This window comes from Paramormyrops kingsleyae, chromosome 20 (genome assembly GCF_048594095.1).
Source record: "Paramormyrops kingsleyae isolate MSU_618 chromosome 20, PKINGS_0.4, whole genome shotgun sequence".
In the NCBI taxonomy this organism is placed as follows: Eukaryota; Metazoa; Chordata; class Actinopteri; order Osteoglossiformes; family Mormyridae; genus Paramormyrops; species Paramormyrops kingsleyae.
The window spans coordinates 8,059,789-8,087,639 of NC_132816.1; the positions used below are offsets into that span (position 1 = coordinate 8,059,789).

Below are 27,851 nucleotides of genomic sequence, written 5' to 3' on the forward strand. Positions count from 1 at the left end.
CTGTGCGCGAGGGGCGTCTCTCTCTCCCCGCACTCGTCTCTCTGTGCCTGCTTTCGAAGGAGTCGTCCGTTTCTTGCACAGGAATTTACGACGCTGGCAGCGTACGCGCTCGGGCGCCAGGCCTGCGATGTGTCTGATTCTCTAGAGGTAGTTTACTTTAGAGGTCAAGGACCGAGACCACATGGCTACACGGAGTGTAACTCTCCGGAGTGGTTTCACTGTAGCTGCATGCAGTTATTGTACTTTAGCTTGCTTGGTTAAGCAGTAAACTTCTCAGCTAAATGGGTTACGAATGACTAACTATATATGTGTGGTTACAGGCAGTAAAGTTGTGTGATGATTGACTGGGGTGCGCGTTATGTCATCCTGAGAGAGAGCAGTTGTTCTTAATGCACATTTCTCTCCCTGTGTGGGCAGAAACAGAGAAGCTCTATCAATGGGCCTCTTCTCTGCAAGCCACGAACAACCACACCAGTGTCACCGATGTCACCGCCGACGCCTCCTAGTCTTCAGCCTTTCTTAGCAGGCCGTGCTGGGATCGCTCTAGGGAGCGGAGCATCGCTTGGCTGCGGTGGCCGGGCGATTGGGCGTTTGTGTCCGCGGTGGGGGGGAGGGGGGGGCGCACTGGCGTGTTTATGCTGGGAAGGCGACGTGTGGCGCTGGATGTCTGCCCAACTCGGCCCGTGGGGGAGAATGGGTGGGACGCCGCTCCTCTGACCACGGCTCGGGGACTCGGGATGCGTTCATCTTGACGCATTTTAGTAACGGTGCGGTCGAGGAAGCCACTTTCGCATCCCGTTTCCCCCAGAGAGATGCAGAAGTGAAATGGCCGCAGGACCCAGGGCCGCGACACATGCCAGCACATTGCATGGTTGCGTCAGGGACTCCCGTTCTGTCCACGAACGTCTTTGGAGGATCCTTAGTTACCTGCTGCCTGTCAATCAGAAGTGTTGTGTTTATGAGGGCCTAACAGAGTCCGATATAAATCCCGTTTATCAGGCCTCACTCAGGGTATATAAGCTGCGTGACTTTTACTGCCGCGCTCGAGACGGTTTGCAGTGTCGTTTTTTGTCAGGAATTCACTTTATACCACATAAACTAAAAACCCTGGGTTTATCACAGCATCTTATACCCTTTGCCATCGATGAAAGAGACTTGAAAAGTCAGAACCATGCGGCTGCTTTATGTAAAGCCGCTCCAGCCCGTGAGAAACCAACCAGCGTCCACAGAGTGCCGCCAGTGCACAGAGGCATGCTGGGTAAACGTGCTGAGAGGGCCGCGCAGGTCTTCAGCACCACAGCACCGAATAGCTGTTTGTCTTTGAATAGTCGGACTGTTGCTTAACCAGCGATGTGTTTTGACTGCAGCAGAAGCAGTGAAAGCAGCTATGTGTCTGACTTGGATGTGTGTTATCGGGTCACACTGACAGCCTGCCCAGGGTCCGTCGATCTTCCTGGCCTCTTACAAAGTCGTGTGATGGCTTTTTTCCTATGACATCATGCATATTTAAGAACTAATGGCAGCAAAGTTCAGCTGTGTTTGCTGTGCTGTGTTTTTTTTATTCTAGCCCTTTCTTGCCTGTTTCCAAGCTTGAGCCGAGAGAATTTATTTTCCAGGGTAGGATTGCAAAGTGGGATTTAGGGAAACGTGGCTGGAGCCAGCGATGGTGCTCGCTAACTCTGCCGACTGCTAGCATTTCCCCCCCCAGCTGGGCATGGTTTCTGGGAAGACTTGTAGATTGTCCACAGCCTAATTGTCACCGGATGTCAGGCAGGTGTTGGATGCTGACTGCTTTAAGAAAGATGAGAGTCGAAGTGTGCATGCCTAATGCGTGTGTGTGTGTGCGTGTGTGTGTCCGTGCGTGCGTGTGTGTGTGTGTGTGCGTGCACGTGTGTGTGTGTGTGTGTGTGTGTGTGCGTGCACGTGTGTGTGTGTGTGTGTGTGTGTGTGTCCGTGCGTGTGTGTGTGTCCGTGTGTGTGTGTGTGTGCGTGTCCGTGTGTGCGTGTGTGTGTGTGTGTCCGTGCGTGTGTGTGTGTGCGTGTGTGTGTGTGTCCGTGCGAGTGTGTGTGTGTGTGTGTGTGTGCGTGCACGTGTGTGTGTGTGTGTGTGCGTGCGCGAGTGTGCACGTGAGCAGTGTGGAAGTGTGACTGGTCTGACTAGGCGTCCGCTGTCGGGTGGTGTGAGGAAGGACTGCTGATGGCAGCAGAGGTGGCATGTGACTGGCTGACGCGGGGGGGGGAGACAGGACTGATTATTAATAATGGGTCTCAGATGGCAGAGGGGCTATAATTAAAGGCGTCAGTGCCGGATGGGGCCCCTACCAGTTGTGGGGCCACTTCTGCCCGGACGGCTCCTTTCTGCAGGTTGAGGCGTCTTTGAGAGGCGGATGTTAAAACTGATCCAGGTGCAGGTCTGCCTCGTCATGAGGTCATGAGGTCAAACACCTTCCATGGCAATGGCTAAGATGAAGTCGGGCTGCCTTTCCTCATTGCGGTTTCATTACAGCACATTCAGCTATTTAGAGCGTGGTTTAATTATGCATTTTTAATGGATCATGTACTGTAATGTATTACAATGTAGGGAGACGTGAATGTAGAGGCCAAATGCACAATGCATTCTGTGCAATGGTATCTGCACCATGGTGTGTTTGTTTTGAGGGGTGCCCACACAGCCACCTCCCCCCCCCCCCCCTCGCTGTGCAGTGTCAGGGTCCTATCAAAGGGCCCCCACATCTCTTAATAGGTCTTTGTGTCATCTGTAGTCACCCAGTGTAGTCAAACCAAAAACAGTGTTTGAATGGAAAATGTTTAACCTGGCAGCAAAGTTTAACTGCAGGACTTATATTGGTAGTGAAGGTCACTGCCGAGGGAGTACAGCAGGGGTGCAGAGGCTGTGTGCCACGTAATTAACAGTTAACTTGGGTATAAACAATTGGAGTTAAAGTAATAAGATTATCAAAAGGTTTGAACTTACAAACTTTTCACTGAGCTGCTGGGGATGTGAACAGGGTTATTAATGAGTTACTCACTGTCCGAAATACAAGGTCAGACTCTTCAAGGGCCAAAGAGTTCATTCTGTTTTTTGTGTGAGTAGTGAGTGAAATCAGACTGACCTCATTAGCTATAATGACCAGCCGGCCGGGAACGGCCAGTGCCCTCAGTGTACAACACTGACACGTTAAAAATAAAATGAGGAAGTGCATCCTCCACCTTCCGTAGGAAGAAGTATCAGTCTTGCGTCAAAATAACTTCACATTTCCTGCCCATATGTTCTCCCCCTTTCATGGCTGTCGTCTTAAACATTTCAGACACGCATATACAACCGCGGAAAAAATTGAAACCACAGCACAATTTTTTGTTTCACTCATTTCTCAAGTTATGGGTGTGTGTCTGTGAATAATATATTTTTTTTATTGAAAGCTGCAGCCTAGTTATTCTCTGTTTCTCCTAAATGAAGGGCTTCTTCCTTGCTTTATGGGACTTCAGTCCTGCTTCTAGGAGCCTGATATGAACTGTCCTAGCAGTGCACTTCACAAATTCCTTTAGAAGGTCACTTGATGTCATCTAACGATTCATGAGAAACTGTTGGATAAGTTAACGGCGATCTCTGGCATTAGAATGTTGCTTCCACCCTTTTCCAGGCTGGTTTCTGGTCACTCCCAATTCTTAGTGTTTCCTGCTTCCCCTTATTGTTGTGTACTGCTGTCTTAGAAATTTTGAAAATTTATTGAAAACCTGAAAGCAACCTGCTCAGCATAGCCTTCTGCCAGCAGAATTTTGATTAAATTAAGAGTTAAAAATGCAGATTTTTTTATATATATAGAGTGGTCTCTTAATTTTTTCCGTGGCTGTATAAATATATATACAAACATATACACAAACATGTATTAAGCAACAAAAAGGTTGTAGCATGTCATGTTTGATTTAATTTGCCTTATCCGACATAGCCTGTCCTGCGATTGGATTATTGCGCATGTGTGCATGGTGATCATGACGCTGAAACGAAGGATCATGCAGCCATAGTGGTAACATTTCTGCTACTAAGCCCCCCCCCCCCCCCTCCAGGCATCACTGCAGCATTTCACAGTTACATAAAGCCAGCACTGGGCCTGTCCCGTCACAGCCTGATTAAGCCACAAGATTTTTCATGTTGAGTAAAAGAGAGATTTTCTTGCAGGATGTCGGATTAGACAGGAACAGGGAGGCAGAGGTGCGCTATGCAGTAGAGCTTTTTGAAGAAAAATCACCGATCCGTGCAAATGTCGGTCAGGTGCCTGAAGATTAAGATAAAGATTAACGAAAGATAGAACTTCATTAATCTAGTGAGAGGACAAAGGACAACACAACTGAAAATGGACAATAGATATGTAAAGAAAAATCAGTAATAAAATTAAATGTAAACATGATCAATTTAAATAGAATTACAACATGGTGTGAACAGTATAGCGCTATAGTAAATGCAGTGGAAAAATGGCTGTTGTGTAATAGCATATGTGCAGTCACTGCCTGCTCACCCTGCGCTTTTGCCCGTTGCTCCCCCAGACCAGGTGCTGGAGAAGGCCATGCACAAGTGCGTGCTGAAGCCGCTGAGGAGCGTGGTGGAGACGGCCCTGATGGACTTCCAGGTGACCAGCGGCGCCTGGCAGCAGCTGCGGGAGAACCTGGCGCTGGCCAAGGCCAAGCAGCCTCAGGAGCTGGGCGTGGACTGCACCTACCCCCCCGACCCGGTGGCCGTCGAGAAGATCCGCCACAAGTTCCACAACATGCGCAAGATGTACTCACCTGAGAAGAAGGTGGCATTGCTGCTGCGAGTGTGCAAGCTCATCTACACCATCATGGAGGACAACTCGGGTGAGATGTTGGGGAGTGTAGGTGGAATAAGCTCAGCAGCAGTTTTATTTGTGTGTGTGTGTGTGTGTGTGTGTGTGGTCATATTAATTATCAGATTGTATGGACTAAAGTCCCCCTGTTATTTTCACATCGTGGGGACATTTTTTTCGGTCCCCACAGAAATGAATGGAAAGTCCCCTCAATGATGATATATGAACTGTGTGTGTATGTGTGTTTGGGAGGGATGGTGTGGTTGTGCGAGTGAGAGAGTAACGCAGCGGCCCTAATGCAGAGAACCCATCTCCTGTCAGGGAGGAAGTTCGGTGCCGACGACTTCCTGCCCATGCTGACCTACGTCCTGGCCCAGTGCGACATGCCCCAACTGGACCTGGAGATCCAGTACATGATGGAGCTGCTTGACCCCTCCCTGTTGCACGGCGAAGGTATGTGTCTCTGGCCGCGTCCCCCCCCCCAACCATCCATGATGCTTCCTAGAAAATACGAGTGGAGACCAAGGGTATCTGCATGCCGAATGAGCCTCTTATTTTCCGTTTTTATTGCTGCAGTTTTAGACTTCATTGATCGCGGCCCGTCATAGCTGTGCATACCGAACCTCTTTACAAGACCTTGTTTTTCTCCTTTCAGTCACTTGGCGGCCATTTTATTCCAGGCCAGCACAGTTACATAAACATTCTGAGGAAATGTCCTGCACTTTCCATAGCGCAGTATAGTTAATTAAAATACTATCAGAGGAGCTTCCGTCCAGGGGGACCTGGGCATTCATTGTCTGAGCAGAATCGGGCTTCCTGCAGCTCATTGTGCCGTGGGGCTTCCTAGAGGAGGGCTTTTCCTCTGAACTCTGCCTCGCCTTCAGCGACCCCGGTGTAGCACATGGGAGCCGTAAAGTCCGTATTTCCACACGCGCCTGCAGCCCGACCCTGCATCACCTCTCTGCTCTGGTCCCTGCATCAGGCGGCTACTACCTGACCAGTGCCTACGGAGCCATGTCCCTCATCAAGAACTTCCAGGAGGAACAAGCCGCCAGGGTGCTGAGCTCAGAGGCACGCAACACGCTGCACCAGTGGCACCGCCGCCGGACCGCCCAGCGCACCGTGCCCTCGGTGGATGACTTCCAGGTACCGACCGCAACGCCCGTCTGTCCTAGGAAGCTCAAGGCAGAGACCACTCTGATCTGTTCTATTATTATAATTACAGTTTAATATTCTGACTGACACTGTCATCCAAAACAGCATAAATAGTGTTGTCCATAAGCAGTGTTGGAGAAGATACTCACAAAAGTTATCCATTACAGAGAGTTCAGGTCCAGAAAGTACAAATCCAGACCAAGGTTTTGTTTCAACCAACCAGTTGAGTATAAAGTCACAGTCACAGAGTACGCAACGCTGTCCATAAGTATTTAGATCAGGGGTGTCAAACTCCAGTCCTGGGGGGCCGGAGCCCTGTGTAGCTTAGCTCTTTCCCTGTTCCACCACAAATGATTTAGCTTATGAGCTTTGTGGTAATTAGCACAAGGAGTTGAATCAGGTGTGTTAAATGAGGGTGAACCAAAAACTGTGCAGGGCTCCGGCCCCCCAGGACTGGAGTCTGACACCCATGATTTAGATGGTGACACATTTTTGTATTATTTTGGTTGTGTGCTCTATCACAGTGGACTTCAACATGCTCAACATGACGATCAGCATGCTCTACAACACACTGGAGCATGTATTTCGCTTGCTGAAAAGATTAAGGCTGACAGTCTACACTTTAAAAACAGGCATTGACTGTTTCATTGAAATCCATTGTAATGGGGTGCAGAACTAAAATAATAAAGTCTGAGTCACCGGCCAAATACTTATGGAGCACACTGTACATTTCCCCACACACTGGGTGTCTAGTTGGCTTGGTTCGGGATATCGGTCATGTTCTCTCCCACAGCTTGCCCTGTAATCAGGACCCTCACTCCGCCTCCTTCTTGTGTGTTTGTGCAGAACTACCTTCGCGTGGCCCTGCAGGAGGCGGACAGCGGCTGCACGGCCAAGACCCTGCTGGTGCACCCCTACTCCACCACCGATGAGGTGTGTGTGCTGTGCTCCCAGAAGTTCAGCGTGCAGGACCCGGAGAGCTACGCCCTGTTCCTGCTCATCGGGGAGACCAGCCAGCAGCTAGCCCCAGACACCTACCCCCAGCGCATCAAGGCGGAGATCCACAGCCGCCCTCAGCCCCAGCCGTTCCACTTTGTGTACAGGAAGGTGCCTAACCTCAACTTGTGTGGACCCACCGACCAGCAGAACGGCAACTGTCTCTCCGATTGAACTCAGGGAGGCTGTTCCAGGCTCACATCATGGCTGTTCCAGGCTCACATCATGGCTGTTCCAGGCTCACATCATGGCTGTTCCAGGCTCACATCATGGCTGTTCCAAGCTCACATCATGGCTGTTCCAGGCTCACATCATGGCTGCCCCTTCACGTAGGACTGGAGCCGTCTAACCCAAGCAGCTACCCGCTTTCTATGACAGTGGAAGCCTCCCGTCTTGTCGGGTGAAAGACAAAACGACTCCGACCTCCGAATTTCACATCAGAGTGACACAGCTGGGGGGTGGACAGTACCTTACAGTTCCTGTCCCTGGCAGAGAACTCTCAGCTTTAACAAGGCCGACATACAGGGGGCGCTGTAGCTCCCATGCCATAACCTTCTCTTCACTCCGTACATCTCCCTGACTTATACGACTGCTCACATGATGACGCAGGAACATCGAAGATGACGGATCTCTTTTTGTTCAGTTTCATCGCAGTGACGGCTGAGATCATGCTGGAGCCCAGGATGTGCTGCAGTAACTGTATCAGTACGGGCATCGTCCTGTGTGTGAGGATTCCTCTCTGACTGCTACACATGCCTCTTGCCCACAGATACGTACTTATGCATTTACATATTAAATATGCAGTAAATATATTTTTATTTAGAAAAAAAGATTTCCGATTTAATAGTTTTTCTTGCGCTGCAGTTGCTGGTAAACTGTGGTTTGTTGTTGGTATATGGTCTTTATTTTTGGTAATTTTGATATTTTGACCACACTTTTTATAAATGTTTCATGCCAGGCTGTTCTGACGGCGACCAGGAAGGCTCCTAATGTTTGACTCTATGCCAGTGATCAGCACCACGAAACATGATTCACTTTGTAATTCAGCATCTCGCTTCGATACAGACACATCCATTCATGCACCTTCTAACTTGGGACTGGGGTACACCATGGACAGGGTGCCAGTCCAGCATACACATACTGATGGATGAAGAAGTAACAAGTTAAAATGACTAAAGAAGCCACGTGATTGGTCAGATTTGTGTCATGCACTTAAGAAGTCAAATGATTGGTCAAATTATGGTGTCGGTAAACTACTGACGAGTACCAGATACCTTCAGCACGTCCCTTGTTCCTCATGCCTGGTCTTAACAGAAGACCTATGCAGTCAAAGTGGTACATATGTACACCATGTATACAGTGCTGTACACACCAGAGTCGTTTTTATTCAGCCTTAACTCTTAATGCCTTAATTTCTTTATAAATGATTATAAATGCAGTAGCTGTGATGGTTATTAGTAACATTGCTCAGTGTGTAGGTTCCTACAAGGAAAGAGCATGTCACACATAAAAATGTTAGACCACATCCATGGGTTAAAAAAATGTAGAGAGTGGCTGGCATCACCTGCAGTGTCCGTTGCCAAAGATGTGGTACTAGAAATGTCTTCTGTTTGCCAGGGGATTTGAAAACAAAAGAACTGTGTTAAGTGTAAGTTGGAGAAGAGAAATGTGCAGGGCTTCGAGGGAGGAGATCAGGATAATTAATAATGCAAAACGTAGTGGATGCTTTTTATTGCTTTCAGCTGCTTTTCTGGTTTTACACGTTTTGAGTCTGTTTGATGTCAGGGACCAGCAATATGGGGATGATTTTTATGTCATATCTATCTGTGGAATTTAAATCTGATGATGTACGGCATCTAAATCGTATTGCTCTTGTAATCCGCAAGACAGAAGACAAATTAAAAAAGAACTTACAGGCACTAATCTTTAGCAGAATCTGTTGCTGCCCCAGGCAGATGGTGTAGTGATCATTTTGACTTTTTTTTTTTTTTTTAGCTTATAAAAATCCTGAGAAATGTATCAGAGACCCGAAGGTTATTAATACAGTAAAGTGGAATGTTAGGTGGGGCACAAACACAAAGGTTATGAAACACTAAATGTCTGGATTTGGTGTGACTATTAGGTGTATGATCATTTTAAAGCATTATTTTAGATTTGTACTGTAACTGTCTTTTAAAAAATGATTAAAATATAGCTGGTAATTGTATTTATATATATATAGTCTGTGCTGGAATTTTCACAGATAACTTTGCCCTTTATAGCCCTCATTTACTTGTTTCGTTTTGTCTTCTGGAAATGACAAGACATGTAGAATAAGTATCCAGGCCCATGTCACCGGTACCTCGTGTGTAAACTATATTTTGCACACAATAAATTCTGGTGATTTGGTAGAATAATTCTTTGCATCTCTCTTTATTATGTGAAAGCACATGCACACATACATACATAAATACATATACACACATACATGCATGCATGCATGCATGCATACACATCAATCAATATATGTATACACATCAATCAATTTAAGTAAAACTTTCATTTCAAGTTGTACTATATAACACAAAACACAAACGTTTGTGTTTAGTATCCCTTTGCAAGCCAATGACTACAATTTCAATTAACCGCAAAATGGCACGAACAGAACTGAATGAACCAGTCAAAAAAATTACACTTGAAAATGTCTAGGCAGAGGATATGTTAAACATTGCTTGTCAATGGACTTTTATTATGAAACCAATAAATTTGCAACATTTTTATGGAATTGAACAAACGTCACGAGACTCTGTGAAGACTATGTCTTCTGAATGTTCAATATACTCATAAAAAACTGAAAAAAATGTTTTTTTTTTTTCCTTTTCAGATGATTATTTCTTTTGTCTCTGGCAGCAGGACAGATCCTGTATCTGCAGACTTCCTGTGCAAATAAAGGAAGTATCTCCTTTTAGCATCCAGGCATCAGAAATGCATACAGGACATTTTATAATTTTGTTGTGTGTGTCTAGTTACTTAGTGTGTCTAGGCTATTTACAGAAAGGCCATTACAATTGACCATTTCATTTAAATTAATTTTGTTTTGACAACGACAAACTATGTCATTGCAGGGCTTTAGATAACAGACGCCGGCCTCTCCACATGTATGCCCACAATTCCATTAGCAGGTTAGTGGTAGTCACAGATATTTCATATCTGGATGCTTTTCATCTTCAGGAATTATTACAAGAAAACCTGCTTCAGTCTGTTAAAATCTAAAGCTAGGGAAGGTGTTAAACCTTCAGCAGGACAATGAAGCACAAGGCTGAAACAATACAGATCTGATTGAAAAAAATCTTCAGAGGATTTGGTAACAATTGGTCTTGACTTTGAAAATTTACTGTCATGGGCTATGAGTTTCCAGCGGAGATACTGACATAAGACCAGGTATTTGCATCATTTTCAATTCAGGCCAGTCTTGTTACTTTATGAGGGGTTAAATATTTTTGCAAGCCACTTTATTTTACCTGGAAATGGTCATCAATTAGTGCTTGACCCAGCTGAAGCTGTTATGAGAGGCATTCCAGGACACTGTGCTCCAGTCTGAATGGGAGACGGTGCAGTAAAAAGGCATCTGTGAGTCTCTTCAGGAAGACGTTTCCTTGGAAGTTCCACATCTGTGAAATGAAGGAAATTCAAAGCGCCAATTCACAAGAGTTCCCTGCCCCCCCCCCCCCCCCCCTCAAAAAAAAGAGAAAAAGCCTAGTCTTTGCTTGATTTACTCTTTTACACATTTTGATTTTGATTAGGGAGCTCATCTTTATGACACAACCCTCCATCGGCTCAGGAGATCAAGAAAATGCAGAGATGGAGGGTGGGCGTTGTATATAAACTCATCTCTTTACATCTCCCAAGTTTCAGTTAGTTCCTTCCTCACCAAACGAACACTGTTGTTTCTGAAACGTAGAATTAGGGCTGGGTGCGTAGCTTTCCGAGGTTATGTGAGAAGATAGGCCTCCACGTGCCATTACATGCTGTCTGGAAGGCACCCAGTGAACCAGTGGGCGTCTTTCTGTGTGGCCCCTCCCACTTCTGTGTCAGCTCTCAGAACCCAAATTCAGAATAAAAAAAAAAAAGAATAAAAATCAAGAAACGGATTTATGTTATTTTTCATGAAGAGCACATGCATAGTTATCATATTTGTCAATGTTAGTAGAGGTGGGAGGGTAACACGACAATCAGAATCAGAATCATTTTAATTAGCCAAGCACGTTTCCATACAAGGAATTTGCCTTGGTGGTGATTTACAAGACATTACAAAAAAGGACATTACAAAGAACATTAAACGTTTATCAAAGGCATATACAGAAAAGTAAACCACTAGATTAGTTTCGGGGTAGTATATAACAATTAATCATAATAATAGTAATAATGATATAATTAAATATGTAATTATATATGCTTGTACATATGTATGTATATGTATATATGTATTATGACGCATACATCACGTATTATTAATTTCCTCCTTTACACAAAGCCTGCAGTTTGGTACGCATATCATTTTGCCTCAGGCATATTTCGGGCTTTGCATGCCACACAATGGGTGGTAATTTGTTACATTAACTGACACCATTACTAGGTGGGGACTCAGTGACCTTTGCCCTTCCTATGTCATCTTACCACTGGTTTATATCACCCTGTTTTTCATTCTTTCCAACCGGCAGCGCCACTCTAAAGCACATTCATTTTTCAAGGTGGTGCACCTAACCCTATGACTAAGACATGCCCTACAAACATAGCCTGACAATCTGAAGATCCATTTTTATTCCTGCATCACAGACGAGATGTATCAGGCTAAGGAGATACGACTATGCTTAATCAGTATGGTTAATTTGTGAAAGATGATGTGGACGTAATGATTTTTTTTCTTGCTATGTGTTTTGTAGAACAGTTGCTTGTAGAACAAAACACACAGCCCTGTAAACACGTTGTGGTGGATCGCCATCTAGTGGCGGAATTGCGTTTGACCGCTTCAATGCTTAAATGGCAACGTGTTGGTAGAATAATTCTTTGAATATCTCTTTATTCAGCACAGCGGAGCCCAGTGAGTGCGCTGGGCATGTTTGGTATATTGTAAATAACCCCGGTGTGTTATTGTAAATACTTCTGTTTCCTTTTGTCGCGTGTGTCTTTGCCCGTGTTGTTTGTGAATTCGGTCCGACCCTCGCGTGTCATTAACCGATGTGTAATTTACCCACCGTGCGTGTCCGACCTCCCCGTACTTTGTGTTGTTTGATGTTTGCAGGGTGTATGTGGTAGTTGTGTTAAAGGATTACGGAAAGGGCGTTGCTGTTCTTGCATTGAGAAATAGTGTCTGTTTTTAACGGCTGCTGTCACGCTTCGGTCTGCCTGCCTGTTGTATTGTGTTTGGTTAGCGTTTTTTTTTTCTTAATAAACCACTTCAGGAGTCTGCTACTTGCGGCTCTTCTCAGAACAATAGTTGCATTCACATTTTCATGTCTTAAATGGTATATATGCTTTCCGGAGTTTCCTTTAGTACCTGAGATTGGATGTACGCTTCAACATTTATTGGAATTCCTAATTCTTTCGTATATATTTTTTGTAGTAAATTGTCAAAACGCCTTCCAGCTCTTCGTAAAAATTATTATATTTCCTCCGATTTAAAACTGAGAACGGGGATTTAAAACTGAGAAATAAAAACGCTCACCTTTTAATTTCATTTGAAATGATCTAAATATACTTTAAGTCTTTAAGTAAAATGCACAAAAAGAATGCAAAAATTGCATAATGTAATGCACTTATGTCTACTGTTTTATAAGTATTTCTGTAGATGTATTTGAATACAGCCGGCTTTAGCGCATGCGTACTGACGAGTTCCTCACTTCCGCTTTCAACTTTGACACATGACTGAAGGATCCTCATAACAGTGAAAAATTTGGCGTTTCTTTTATACATTAACAAGTAAAATGACTAAAGAAAATTTATGTGTACAGTTCCTGAAGTAGGTGATGCGGCGTGTCGCAGAGCGCCTTGAGTGGAATGACATCGCCTCGGCTCCCGTGATTATTAAGCAGTAAATAGTAGTCCCACTCATGCAAAATGGAGGATTGTTTTGAATCTCCAGATTCCTCCTCTGACGATCATCGTCGCCCTTTGCTGCACCGTAGTGACAGCTGTAAAGTTGAACACGGTGAGTATGAAGAAAACATTCAGCCTAATTAAGTGCACTCGGCGTTATGTGCCTGATACATTGGTTCGGCTTTTATCAGTTCATTCGGACAGTTAAGGTATGTAGTAGATTTTGGCCACATTTCAAAATAAAAGTATGATTGGAAAAATAAAACAATTTAGTAACTTACTTATAACTTGCAGTTAAATGACGGCCGGTCTTAGCCAGCAGTTATTAGGTACCGTCCCCTCGATGCTTATTAATACATATTTTATAGTATGGCACCATACAGCAATCTTTATCTCTACAATTATGTGAATTGTGAGTGTTGCCTTTGCGTATTTTTGTCGATACACTCTCAGAAAAAAAGAGTACCAGTTTTTACCTTTGCTTATTACTGGGGCTGTACCCTCAAAGATCTGCCAATTGTACCCTTAACTCCTGTAATTGTACCTTTTGAGGTACAGAAATTTCTGTATCACTGATGGTACATTAAATGCTGTATGTACCTTTGGGATATTCCTCAGAGTACATTTCTGTCCTTAAAAGGTACAATTACAAAGGTTCAGCCCCAACGACAAGCAAAGGTACAAACTGATACACTTTTTTTCTGACAGTGAGTATCGATATTCACTCAGCTCAGAGGTTTACAGCATTAAGCATTTCTGTTTATGTCAGCAAGTTTCTTTAAGTTGTTCTCCCTTTTGCATTCAGCTAACTTGTTTAAATTTTGTGAAATCAGGAAATGTTGATGTGCAAGGCAAACAGTGCTTTTACTATGAAAAGTAGTACAGTATTTATACCCATAGATTTTGGGCCCCCAACCCAGACCAGTTCAGTGATGTTCCAGGTCTTTCAGAGGCCCTTGTAATTTACCCCCTCCCTTTACTCTGCCCCTGTTTCTAACATGACAGATCATAAAGTCCGTAGGAACTATATAATAAACAGTCCATACATTTTACCAACCTCACATCCAGAACAGGGTGGGGGTTAGGAGAGTGCACTGATTACAGCACCTTGGCACCCCCACCACACGACAAACCACCTCAGGGATGAGAACCTGAGCACAGCCATGTGGCAGGTGATACCTCAGCACCACACTAGTCCAAATGGACCAGTGTGAGGTTTTCTTCCGGTGGCTGGAGTGCCAATCCTGCCATCAACCCCCAAGTTATTCCCAGTAAGTTGCAGGACCTCCTTGCAGAGCTGGATGTAGATTAACGTCACACCCAGGATGAAGCAGTTGCAGGTTAAGGGCCTTGCTCAAGGGCCCAATGGAGTAGAATCACTCTGGGCATTCACGGGATTTGAACCAGTAACCTTCCAGTTGCCGGTACAGATCCCTAGCCTCAGATCCACCACTCCGTCTACTGTAGGTTTATAAGACATTTGTGAAAAGTAGTAAAAAGACAGAACGGCACACATATTACTCAATATATCAAAATAACGAAAATTAAACACTATCCTACACAGCCTGTTTTTTTCCATATTTGTTGTACAGTACTGCTTATTCAATGTAATCCTACTGTAATTCGCCCAACCAGATTAAATTTATTTCCTGACTACAGAGCATCCAAAATCTAAATGCTTAATCATTTTAATTTTCATAGCAGAATTTTCTGTAAAACTATATTAATAATGTGAAACATTCTGCCAAAACACCCTCAAAAACTCAGGTGCTTTTGACAGTTTCATTCCATGTTTTGAAAGTTGCTTAGGTGTCTAAAGCTACAGGCTTTTGTTTTTAGAAAACATCTACGGGTGCTTGGTATCCCTGCCTAAGAAAAATGAAACATCAGATGAGTCACTGGAATTTCACATCTAGTCATGTTTATTGATGGGTGGCAGCATCTCTATTTAACTGCTAATATTTAACTGATCGCTACCAGTATGCCCATGTGAACAACGAATCATCCAAGGCCACCAAAGTCACATATGATGTCCCACAGGGATCAGTACTGGGCCCACTACTGTTTACCCTATACATGCTACCTCTTGGTAACATTATTAGAAATCATGGTGTTGGGTTTCATTGTTATGCAGATGATACACAGTTATATATATATATCTGTTAACCCTGATGATACATCACTCCTATCTCGGTTAGAAGATTGTCTGTTAGATATCCGGTGCTGGATGGCAAAAAATTTCTGGTGATTGGTCCCAAGGCTGCAAGAAATACGTTGCACCACCTCAGCATTAGTGGTCTTCCTACACAACCTAACACGGTGGTTAGAAATCTTGGTCTTCTAGTTGATTCAGATCTATGTTTTGATGCTCACATAAGAAGTATTACTAGAACTGCGTTTTTTCATCTATGGAACATAGCCAAGCTTCGTAAGATGCTCTCACTTCGTGATGCAGAAAAATTAATACATGCCTTCGTAACTTCCAGACTGGACTACTGTAATGCCCTCCTTTCTGGTTGCCCGTCTGGATCCTTACATAAACTTCAGCTGGTACAGAATGCAGCAACCAGAGTTCTCACAAACACTAAAAAATTTGATCACATTACACCAGTCTTATCCTCCCTTCATTGGTTACCAGTTAAGTTTCAGATTGACTATAAAATACTGCTATTAACTTATAAAGCACTGAATGGCCTTGCACCAGAATACCTAAGTGATCTGCTGACCTCATACAACCCCCCACGCTTTCTTCGTTCTCAAGGTGCGGGACATCTGTTAGTACCTAGGGTAGAAAGAGCTACGGCAGGCTGCAGAGCTTTCTCCTATAGAGCTCCTCAGCTGTGGAACGGTCTTCCACCGGATGTGCGGATTTCAGGCTCACTCTCAGTATTCAAGTCTAGACTAAAAACACACCTATTTAGTTTAGCTTATAGGGACACTAGTTCTAGCTCTAGCTAGCTTCTCACTCCCAGTTAAACCTATAGTGTGAGGTGTAGAGCTGGGTGGGGATCGGTGCCATTGGCTTTGGATAAACTGAATTGACAGTGCTGTCACTATAGCTTCACAATCGCTTGTGGGATTGGAGTGCTGACATTTCAGGGACTCCCCATGCCTGCATTCCCACCTGCCTCTCCCTCCTACTTATGCTGCCATAGCCATATCTGCCGGAGCATTGCACTTCATATTGCACTCATCTAACTGTTAGCACTGCCTATAGCCTCCCCTACTTCGACTAATTGCATATTTTATTTCCCCTACTTCTCCTGGGGGGTGCTGTCTGGAGCCCTCAATCTATCAAGATGTCCAGCACACCCTGCTACATGTGACGTCGCCTCTACCAATGACGTCCGTGCATCCAGCTTGCCGTTCTGCCTGTGTCATCTTCCTTGTATGACCCGCTCCCTGCCTTCTGGCTGCCCGGCGATTTGAGGGAGCATTGGCACCGGCTTGCCATCTCCCCCCTGCTCCCTGTTTGTGTCTCCAAATTTACTGTATTCGAGGATGGGCTCCCCCTTTGAGTCTGGTCCCTCCCAAGGTTTCTTCCTTCTAGGGAGTTTTTCCTTGCCACTGTCGCCTATGGCTTACTCACTGGGGGCTTTGGGTGGGGATGCTGTAAAGCGCTTTGGGACGATGTAATGTGATAATGCGCTATACAAAAATAAATTTGTTTGTTTGTTTGTTGTATTTCACCCTGTATGTCTGTTTCAGGAACTTCAAAGTGATTGATTTCGTTGAAGCTTCTACTTTATGGCTTTGAGTGATTTTAATTGTGGGCTGCTTTTCCCATAATCCTCCAGCTCCTGCCTGCTGTTCCTCGCGCTACAACCTGGCCCTGCTCTCCTGCTATGGCTTCGTCGTGGCCTATGCTCTGCGCGTCAACCTCAGCGTTGCCATGGTGGACATGCTGGACGTCAAAACGAACAGCAACACCAGCTCCTCCGTGTGCCCCATGCAGGAGGGACGCGCCGAGTCCAAACGCAACCACACGGTTGGTGAATGTTTTATTACAGCTTGTGTCCCAAGCCCAGAACTCCACTGGTGTTTAAGACACCTGCAGTCAAAAGTTTGGAAACACACACCTAACCATAGAAATGTGTATTTGTACTGTTCTCTGCATTTACATTTTTGAATAATTATAAAGACGTCAGAAATATAAAATAACAAAAATGGAATTATGCACTGAACAAAAAAGTATTAAACCAAAAAAAAATATTTGTTGGACCTGTAGCTGTGTGAGTTGGGATTCAGAAGGTTGCCGATTAAAATCTCTGGGTCAGCAGAGTGATACCACAATTGGGTGCCGTGAGCAAGGCCCTTAACCCCAAACGCTACAGGAACCGGCTGACCTTACTGTCTCCTCCCCTCACCAGTTTCATGAGGAGGTCAACTAGAATGCTTTTCCAGCTGTCCTAAAGCAGGTCCTATATATACTGAGCACTCATTGGTCGCTTTTCCTTCACTCTCTGGTTAGACTCCTCCAAAACCATTTCCACTGTTTTTCGGTCAGGTGACCAGGTCATGTGATGTAACACTATCAGTTTCTTTTGTAGGCAGATTGGCCTGATCATTTTTTAGTTGGACCTGTGTATCCAATACAGCCCTTCTCATAGTTACAGAAGAGTTGCAGTATCTTTTTTACATTACACTTAGAAATCTGAACCTGAAACATTCCCAGCCCTCAGTGGTGTATATTTTGGTATGGACAGTAGGGACATTTTGTGTGGACAGAGTAAACCACATCACCTTTCAGCTTTTACTCTCTCTTTTCCTTGTCATCTCCCATTTGCTCCTTCATACTCTAGCGCAGATTTACTCCCCAAGTGCTCAGAGTGAAAATTGCAGCTATGAAATTATCCTTGATTTATGCCATTTGCACAAACACAAGTACAGGTACATTGGGTTGTGTCTCTTCACCTACCCCACCTTGCTCTCCATGAGACACACAGACTATTGTACAGGTGAAAGTAAGCTGGGGGGGGGGGGGGGTCACAGTGCAGGATCAGCCAGCGTGCAGTGACCCCTGGAGCTGCAGCTTAAAGGCCTTACTCAAGTGCCCCCGGACTGTTTTGCGGAGGCTAGGCCCTGAAATGACGACCTTCCAATCACAGACACAGAGTCTTAGCCCACTGAGCCACACACCGAGTAACCGTAACTAAGAACTCTGCAGTTCTACACGCATATTCAAAGCTGCAGAGGTTTAAGGGGAGGCTCTAGTGAGATAGTAACAGCACAGTGGTGGTTCTGTGGCCCTCAGGCACCTGTGTACGACTGGAACTCGGAAACGCAAGGGTGGGTCCTGGGCTCCTTCTTCTATGGCTACATCGTGACCCAGTTACCTGGCGGATACCTGGCGCGAAAGTATGGCTCCAAGTGGCTTCTGGGCCTGGGCATCCTGTGCACTGTCTTATTCACTCTGCTCACTCCGCTGGCCGCCAGCCTGGGAGCCCCGTATCTCATCGCCGTGCGAGTTCTGGAGGGCGTCGGAGAGGTACGCTCACCTCGTCGGCCTGCTCGTGTCTGTCCATCGATCTGTTCCCTCGTCAGTTCCTGACCTGTGTGTCAGCCGCCCATCAGAATGTCCCTAAATGAACTGGACAGGGAAGATATGCAAGCATTTAAGGAAATGTCTCCGTAACCTGAAATTCTTAAGTCAAGCATTTCAACCCCCAAATGAAAATACCAGGGTAAGGACCCCGTAATACCTGATCGCTTAATGAACTTTGGACCAGCTTTGATATTTCTTTTTGTGGCTCTGACTTCAGAAGAAGTTAAATAGCTGTAATATTTGTAAGTTGAATAGCACATGAACAGAAAGTGAGTGTGTCCGGATCCTTATATGGCCATACAGCTAACTCAGAAGTACTGATTGGTTTGTTTCCTGGTGACCTTCAGGGGGTAACGTTTCCTGCCATGCACGCAATGTGGGCGTCTTGGGCCCCGCCCCTGGAGAGGAGCCGCCTGTTAACTATCTGCTATACAGGTGCCGTGTGACTGTGCGTGTGTGTGTGTGTGTGTGTGTGTGGGGGGGGGGGGGGGGGGCAATGCCTGCCTTGTCATCTCTGTACTTTTTGGCTATTTTGACTGTACACAGCATTAAAATAATGCTACAAATCCACAAGTATATGCAGTATCAGTCAATTTAATACAAATCATATGACTGGTGTCTTGTGATTTAATTTTTCAGATATATGAAATTTGAAATAGGTACACATTTAAAAATAATGTGACTTGTATATACTGAGTTCTCTGTGCTTTGCTAAAAAACACACTGTAATGTAGAATATATGTATATATTGTTCTACTAAATCAGTTTACCTGTTATAACCAATATTTTCAATTTCTCATCTACCCAGGTTCCCAGTTAGGTACAGTGTTGGCCCTTCCCTTATCTGGTCTGATTTGCTTTTACCTGGACTGGACATATGTTTTTTACCTCTTTGGTAAGTTTCTACCCTTTACTTTGTTATTATTAGTGTGAATGGAGCTGAATTCACCTTTTTCGAGGGTTTTTGGTCGGTGCTGGAGGTGGAGGTTGCTGGGGGTGTTTTTGACGGTGGGAGGGCCGATCCGGGTTTTCAGGGGCCTGTCCCGGCATCCGCAGGTGCCGTCGGGCTGCTGTGGTTCTTGCTCTGGTCGTGCCTAGTGAGCAACACCCCAGACACACACCGGACGATCTCAGAGAAGGAACGGCTCTACATCACGACGTCTCTGAAGAACGAGGTAAAGAGGGATGCAGACTGTACCCCAAAGAGGAAAGACAACACAACCTGAACCGCATCCGCAATGAAAGTCAAGCATGTCCCAGTGACTTTGATTATTCTGTTAATTTACATAGCCATTTACATCAGGACTAGGCGCGCATTTTCCCACCTAAATATTAAATTAATATGAGAAATCATTGCCTGTCACTTTTTATATGTTTTCGAAACAATATGACTGCCCATACCAAAATGTAACAGCGGTTAAAATGATCTGTTCTTTTTGTATTTAATGTTACAGCAAGGCTTTAATTTCATTGCCTGTGTTGGATTATGATTAATTTAACAAGATTAGTCTATTGAAAATAATACTTAAAACGACCCTTTTGATCCAGATCATTTTCGTTGTTGTTTAGGTCGTTCCTACACCAATGAACGTCAGACTCCTTTAACTGCCAAACAAGGTGCGTTGCTAGACAAAAAAAAGCCCCCCCCCCCCCCATTGCTCAAGGCTGTTTATTGAATATCTTGGATTGAGTTTCTTGGACATCTTGGATTAGGAAAACATTCACTGGGGTACCGCAGATCAATACTGGGGCACATGCCCCGGTAAAAGGGGTCTAGCAATGCCCAAGGGATCACATGAAATAATATAATATATACAAATTAGTAATAGTGCTTGTACTTATACTATATCTTTAATATTGTCTCTCGTGTAGCTGTGTCTGTCTGTAATCTCGCCTTCCTCGCAGTGACTTTGTGCATCCTGGGGCATAAGATGGTTTGTATTTTATATGAAAAGATCTTGATAGGAAATTTGGGGGGGTTAATTTCCCAAACGTGAAAGTGCCCCTCCCTCCGCGCCTTAAAGTCACAGTGCTCAAATATATTGTGAACATATATGGATGGATGGATATCCAACTGTAAAAAAGCATCCATAATCCATCAGTTGTACATAAACATCTGTGTCATCGATATGAACATTATTCACTGACAGTAACTTAGTCTTTCCCGTTTATAGTGGCACCATATCATATAAGGTGGCCCAAGTATTATATGCACATTTTTACATTCTCGGGGTCCCCCCCCAACCATCACCAGTGTGAAGGAGTTACTGTAATTTCACTGAAGCACACAAAACTGCACAGTGCAGTGTATCTAAGGCTAATTATGATATTTCTGAAAACGTATGCAAATTTATGCAAACTAAATGTCTTCAGACTTGTTTTCTTTCAAAAATTTGGTTAATTACTACATAAAAGTTTGATCTGTGCTCCATTGTGTTTTTTTGTACAGGAGAATTGTGTGTAGTTTTTGACTAGAAATGGTTAGTTCGGGTATACAGTGATATTTCATGATTGATTTCTTTGTTAGATTTTGTTTGGCAACGGATTGCACAGTTTGCACTTTAATGAATGTTTCTGCTAATTTGTGTGATCGCTGGTACTGAATTAAGCTAAGAAGCAGATTTGTGCACATCTCCTTCGCCTGGGATTTTTTTCCTGTAGTGTAGTGACGTAGCTTTTGTTTTGAGCAACATGACAATTATATTTTACTATTTTTAGCAAACTCCAACGATATCTGCATTTAGTGTTGTAGCGGTAGTTAGTTGAAATTAGGGGTGGCACGGTTCACAAAACCCACGGTTCGGTTTGTATCACGGTTTTAGGGTCACGGTTTTCGGTTCTGTACGGTTCTTGTTATTTTTTCTTTTAATCTTTAACACTCCAGAAATGTACTTCAGCATATGATATATAGCTTAATTATCCACAATTTAGGATACAGTATTAAAAAAGTTATATCATGTAATCATGCATAAACTGAATTTGACTTGACTTAAAGCACATTATTAAAATTATTAAACATTATTAATCCCAGAACAGTAATAAAATAAAAGTCTTGCCTTAACATAAATACTAAAAGAATAGATCGCTTTAATCGCTATTACAGTTGGGTATGGGCACGCGGTCTTATTTAGAAAACATACAAAAAGAGACGCATATAATGTTTAATCATTCGTTTTGTATTTGTCCGGTCCACGGGGTTAATTGGGGATCGTTAAAATGATAGATCACCTATCTTGATTAAGCCTGATTCGGTTATATAACGTGAAAAAAATTGGTATTAATTATATTGAATGTTCTTGAGTAATCGATAAAATCAGTTTCTGTGTATGTACAAGACATCAATCTGTAATAGTGCAAAATATGTCCAGTTGATATGTCTAGTATGATCATCTGGCAATAGCCTGTAGGTCTGTGTGGTCAGACACTGCAATAAACAGAATTTTTAGGAACATGGCAAATGTTCACATTGCAGCATGGAAGCAGGCTCACTGTTACAACGCTGACCGGGGAAGCAGAGGCGAGGAGACCTAGGATCGGGGGAATGCGGGGTTTAATGAGCAAAAGGAACACAGACGAGCGGTAAAGCAGAATTACAATATAATGACCGGACTGGAGAAAGAAACGGAAACGCGGACTAAATACAATGGAGTAATGACAAATTTGACAACAATCAGGAACAGCTGGTAAACACGGGGAATCCACACAGGGTTAACGAGGGGGCGTGGCACACGGAAAGAGCGGACGATCGAGGCATGACACTCACTGGAGTGCTTTGTCACAGATAACTTAATTTTCTTTAACAAAGTGCCTAACCGCACATTAAATAAAGTCACACAACAAAGGCGCACAACAGTGTTCAGATATTGTGCTATCGGTTGGCTGAAATTTAAACGTTTTCTTCAGAGACAGGGCGGTAACGCCGAAAACACGAGCTAAACGCAGCAAACGAAAGGCTACCTGAAATTACTTAGCTGGCTGAACTTTTACCAGAACTACATCACACCGCTCTGTGCATATAGCCTATTCTTTCGCGCGAAAGGGAAACACACTGACGTCACATACGGGGCACGAGGCTACATTGCGCATGTCATGAACCGTCGAACCGTGCGACGCATGCATGCTCCGAACCGAGACAAGCGAACCGAACGGTTCGGTTTTTTTTCATGAACCGTGCCATCCCTAGTTGAAATGTATTGAGACAAATACCTTATTTAATGCTTAGTAGCTAATGAAGTGGAAGATGTTGGCATCGTCAGATACTCAGAGTTTTAATACTGAGGAGATACCTGAAAAGATGAAATTGGGCCATCTCTAGTTTTATACTTTGTCAGATGTTCAGCTGCTTTTACCTTAAGTTCTGTGCTGTTTTACCCTCCGTTAAGTGGCCGGTTGAGCAGATACGGGTCTTCAGCGTGTTTCCTTCTTTCCCAGATTTCCACCACCACGAGCCACATTCCCTGGGCGTCCATCTTCACTTCCTTGCCTGTGTGGGCAATTATCGTACCACACTTCTGCTACAACTGGACCTTCTACACCCTTCTGGCTCTGCTGCCCACCTACATGAAGACCGTCCTGGGTTTCAGCATCCAGCAGGTGCAGACTGCCATCTGTGGTGAACTTCTCGGTCTTGTGGTCCTAGCCATTGAACCTCAGTACCCTTCCAGTATTGTGATGTGCTTACAGTGACGGTTTTAGGAACTAAAATCTTATATAAGTGTGGAACTGAAGTTCATGCCAAGGTAGGGCAGTCGTCACCATCCTGGTTGGCACTGTCTTCATCTCCCTCCCTCCTTCTTGAATAGAACGGGATGCTGTCAGCGCTGCCGTACCTGGGCTGCTGGGTCCTGGCACTGCTGGGGAGTCATCTAGCGGACCTGCTGCGGGAACGATGGCTCGTCCCCACTGTGGCTGTGCGTAAAATCTTCACCCTCATAGGTAGGGCCCAGCTAAGTGCAAGCGAGGCAGCCCAAGGTTGGCTGGGAATATCTTGACATGATGTCTCACAAAGACAACCTTGTTGTGTCTGTGTGCTGTATTGACACCGACCAGCCTATATTTGGTGTTAGGGTGGTCTGAGTGCACCAAATGGGTGTTAGGGTGGTCTGAGTGCACCAAATGGGTGTTAGGGTGGTCTGAGTGCACCAAATGGGTGTTAGGGTGGTCTGAGTGCACCAAATGGGTGTTAGGGTGGTCTGAGTGCACCAAATGGGTGTTAGGGTGGTCTGAGTGCACCAAATGGGTGTATATTGAGTCTCTTGGGTTTTTTTTGTCTCTGTGACCTTCCAGGAATGATTGGGCCAGCGGTGTTCCTGGTGGCAGCGGGCTACACCGGCTGCAACTATGTGATGGCAGTGGCTTTCCTCACCGTGTCCTCCACCCTGGGTGGCCTCTGCACCTCCGGCTTCAGCATCAACCAGCTTGACATCGCCCCTTCGTAAGACACCTCTTCTTCAGTGCCACCCTGCAGAGTCCTTCTGGCTTTTATTGTGAAATATCTGAGAGTTTTTCATAGTGATATATGTGGCTTTGAGTGTTCATTAGCTATCTAGTCCAGCCTTTAGTTAATTACAGTTTCTGGGGGGTGCTCCAACAAAGCTGGATTTCTCAGTTAGCTGGGTTAACTTAAGCTAGAAGTCATGATCATACAATAAGAATTCAGGTAAGGAGCATACCTACTGAACAGTCATGACTTCTAGCTTGTGTTAACCCAGCTAACAGAGAAATCCTGCTTTGTGGAGAACAGAATGGAGTCTGAATGGATTTGCCTATGTCTGTCCCACCTATAATTATGTGGTGGCTATTCCATTTTGAAGGACTATGTTTGCAACAACTGGAGGCATGATGGGAGAGTATTACAGTAAAATATTTGGTTATTAGTTTTGTTAGCCAGTGTATAGAACATCGATGCAGATAACTGAAGATGGTAATACTGGTAATACCTAATATAATTTAACTGCTTTAATATACTTTGATAACAAACATTATACGATTACACAGTTGTAGTATTTGTTGTCATATAATGTTTATTATTAATGTACAGTATATTAAAGCTGTTAAGGTACAGTACTGTGCAAAACTCTAAGGCAGTCAAAGTAAATGTCTGGGTAGTAAGTTTAATTTTGCTCAGGAAAAAAATCCATTTTAATATTAAAACATATGCAGATTAATAGTAACACAATAAAAACTTGTAAAAACTTCTTCTGTTCTACAAAAAGTTACTGACATGGCTGGATGGCTAGATGAACACAGCTTCAGCTTCAGCTCCCAAACCTCCCCTCAGGGGCTCCTCAGCCATTCCATGTATTTATTACATTTTACCACCAGCTCACTTAGTTAATCAGTTAAATTAGTTTTAAAAACGAGGTGCACTAGTGGTCGAGTTAAAAAAAAAATCCTTGGGTGTGTTGGATGGTTGCTGCAAGTACTGAGGTGACTTTAGGTGAAGTTTTGAAATGAGTAAGCTCTCACACGTATGCACACATAATGTTATAGCTCTACAATATCCTGAAGATCAACATCATTTTCTTTGCTCGCCTAAGACTTGTGCACAGTACTCTATGTTAGGATATTATGGTACACTTACATGCTGCTTATGAATGTTCTCTGAATACATCACAAAGGTGCACTGAATGATCTGTGAAAGCATTAGAAAGGCACTATGAAGGTGCCGTCAATGTAAAGCGTTACCTTTTTTTTGTCTGTTATCTGAGATTCTTGAGGTATGTTTATTATATACAATTTAGTTTAACAAATACTTTTGTCAGATGTCTTGTAACAATTGATACAATGGTGCCCTAAATGATAAACTAACCTGTTTTCAACATTTCTTCAGGTACGCTGGGATTTTACTTGGAATCTCAAACACGTTTGCCACCATACCAGGAATGGTAGGGCCTGTGATAGCTAAAGCTCTGACATCATCTGTAAGTACTTTGGTACTATTATTTAATTGCAAAAGAAAAGTTAATTCAGTCAATGTAGGATTTACCTCCAGCTACTTCTAAGCTTAGAAGTGACCTTTCTGTGTGGTCTGGTTCCAGAACACAATACCTCAGTGGAGGGTGGTGTTCTACATCTCTGCTGCCATCAACGTGTTTGGGGCAGCTTTTTTCACCATCTTTGGAAAGGGCAAGATCCAGCCCTGGGCAGTTCCAGACACCCACGTCCACTGAGAGTGAAGAAACTGAGGTGCCATTCTCACCCCAATCACTCTGCCTTCAGGGGGCGCCCTTGGACATTACTGACTCATGGAGGTCTTTAAGGCAGTAATATTATCATAATTGCTTTATTTGTCTGTCTAATTCATTATGTTTATTCACTTTACAGTTTGTGGAATATTTTCAGGGATGTCATGGGTAGTGAAGGGTGGAAAAGCTGTGGACCAGGTGGTTCTTAATGTTTTTTTCTGTTACTGGTTTTGAAGAAATCAAGTTATTTTATATCCGTTTCATTCAGTATATTATAAAAGCAGTAAGATCCTGTGTGTTATAAAAACCACACAATTACATTCTGGTTAATAAAAAACCTCAAGCAAAGTGGGATTCGGGTGAATCATGTTATTGTTCATGATGAAAACGACATTTTTGTTGTATTGTCAGTCAGTCTTGATGCTATTAGCTATATGGCACCCAGATGTGGAAGATTCGGTTTCAGAAATCACAAATCCACCAAGGTTTTGTTTCAACTGACCAGTCAGATTACTCAACCAGAATTTTCCACCTCTGATGGCACATGGTAAATTTCTCCACGTTACACTGTAAAGGGATGTAGAAGGTGAAATTATTTTAAATGGTGGAAAGTAAAGTAAAAAAGAGAGGACTGCTTTCCCTAAACCATAGCAAATGTCAAAGAATATCAATGTATATGTAAAATACCTGATAATAAAACCAGTCCAGTGTTCATAAATGGCTTTCACTTTAATTAAATCAAAATCCATTTTTACTTTGAGATGTATACAGAATATATGCATGATGAAACTACCGTCCAACAAATACTGTAATGGAAGTGCTTTCCTAACACTTATCGCCATAAAACCTGATCTGCAAACGCGTCTTTAACCTGCATCTTTAATCTCTGGAGCAAAATGACCGAAGAGAAAAAGGACAAACCCCCAGGGACGGATTATGGACCGGGCCAGCAGGGCCGCTGCCCAGGGGCCCTTGGGGTGCAGGGGGCCCATGGGGTCCCTAGCCCAAAACAATTTGCAACGCTTATCAACAATGTATTTTCGTTTGTCTATTTTAGAGGGCCTACATTCTTTGATCCTCTGCCTACAAGGGCCCCTGACCTTATAGGGCCTCTGATGGAAACATGGAGGGAGGGCGTTTGGCTGCCAAGGGCCCTTGAATTGTGGTGGTTGTGGTGGTGGGGGGGGGGGGGGGCCCTCGCGAACGTTTTGCCCAGGGGCCCACACAACCCATAATCCGTACCTGCAAACCCCTAAACATATTTAGTAATGACACATGTTTTTCTCAGTAGTGCGCCTGGTGTTAGTGAGTGATGCTTCTTGTGGGCTTAGAGGGGGTTCGCGTATTGGCTGCCCAGTTGACAATAAGAGCGCCCCCTCCCGTCTGAGATGGAAAGTAAGCGCGAGCGCAGTCTCTTGCTTGGAGAGGGAACATTCTAAAACGCTTAATGTGAAAAAGCTTAATGTGGTTTAATGTACCAAAATAGCGACCAAATATCACCAAATTTCGCACATACACATCTGGTCATAAAGACTTTCACCTGACAAAGAATCTAAACCTAAATGCTAAGAATATGGACTTTATACTACGTTAAGCGTTTTCCCCTCCATTGACGCCCATTATAAGGAAAAGGCTTAATATAACTTAAACTACCAAGACAGCCACCAAAAATCACCGTGGTGGGTCTCATTAGCAAGAACGACGAGTCAGCGTACAGGGAGGAAGTGCAGAGGCTAACGGACTGGTGTAAAGACAACAAGCTGTCTCTGAATGTTGACAAGACAAAGGAGATGGTTGTTGACTTTAGGAGGACACGAGGCGACCATTCTCCGCTGAGCATCAACGGCTCCTCTGTGGAGATCGTCGAGAGCACCAAATTCCTGGGTGTCCACCTGGAGAAGGACCTCAGCTGGTCCCTCAACACCAGCTCCCTACACAAGAAAGCCCAACAGCGTCTCTTCTTTCTGAGAAGACTGAGGAAGGCCCAGCTTCCACCACCAATCCTGACCACCTTCTATAGAGGAACTATCGAGAGCATCCTGAGTGGCAGCATCACTGTCTGGTTTGGGAATT

The 27,851-nt window shown here is 44.1% G+C and overlaps 2 protein-coding genes and 1 long non-coding RNA gene across 8 annotated transcripts in view; 2 read left to right on the top strand and 1 right to left on the bottom strand.

Moving 5' to 3' along the window:
• LOC111850831 (ras and Rab interactor 2) overlaps positions 1-9,367 on the top strand; it is a 37,038-nt gene extending 27,671 nt beyond the window's left edge. For 5 of the 6 annotated variants that reach the window (XM_072703765.1, XM_023825139.2, XM_072703766.1 and 2 more), the window contains 4 exons: positions 4,543-4,851; positions 5,142-5,273; positions 5,803-5,966; positions 6,822-9,367. In XM_072703765.1, the coding sequence (XP_072559866.1) occupies positions 4,543-4,851; positions 5,142-5,273; positions 5,803-5,966; positions 6,822-7,145 (929 nt within the window). In that variant the 3' untranslated portion in view covers positions 7,146-9,367. The remainder of the gene's footprint in view (positions 1-4,542; positions 4,852-5,141; positions 5,274-5,802; positions 5,967-6,821) is intronic. The other variant, XM_072703769.1, reaches the window with a different exon arrangement.
• A 388-nt stretch (positions 9,368-9,755) lies between these two features.
• On the bottom strand, positions 9,756-12,836 carry LOC111850834 (uncharacterized). Its single transcript, XR_011984401.1, has 4 exons — positions 12,676-12,836; positions 10,882-11,047; positions 10,472-10,621; positions 9,756-9,888 (listed from the first exon to the last, which is right to left on the bottom strand). It is a non-coding gene; the product is annotated as an uncharacterized lncRNA (long non-coding RNA).
• Positions 12,826-26,496, top strand: LOC111850832 (sialin-like). The gene is made up of 11 exons (XM_023825142.2): positions 12,826-13,158; positions 16,844-17,034; positions 18,301-18,534; positions 18,939-19,026; positions 19,400-19,486; positions 19,648-19,766; positions 23,023-23,184; positions 23,394-23,526; positions 23,878-24,025; positions 25,424-25,514; positions 25,632-26,496. The coding sequence occupies exons 1-11, from the start codon at positions 13,068-13,070 to the stop codon at positions 25,761-25,763; spliced, it is 1,476 nt and encodes a 491-aa protein (XP_023680910.1). The 5' UTR covers positions 12,826-13,067; the 3' UTR covers positions 25,764-26,496.
• Positions 26,497-27,851: the final 1,355 nt, after the last annotated feature.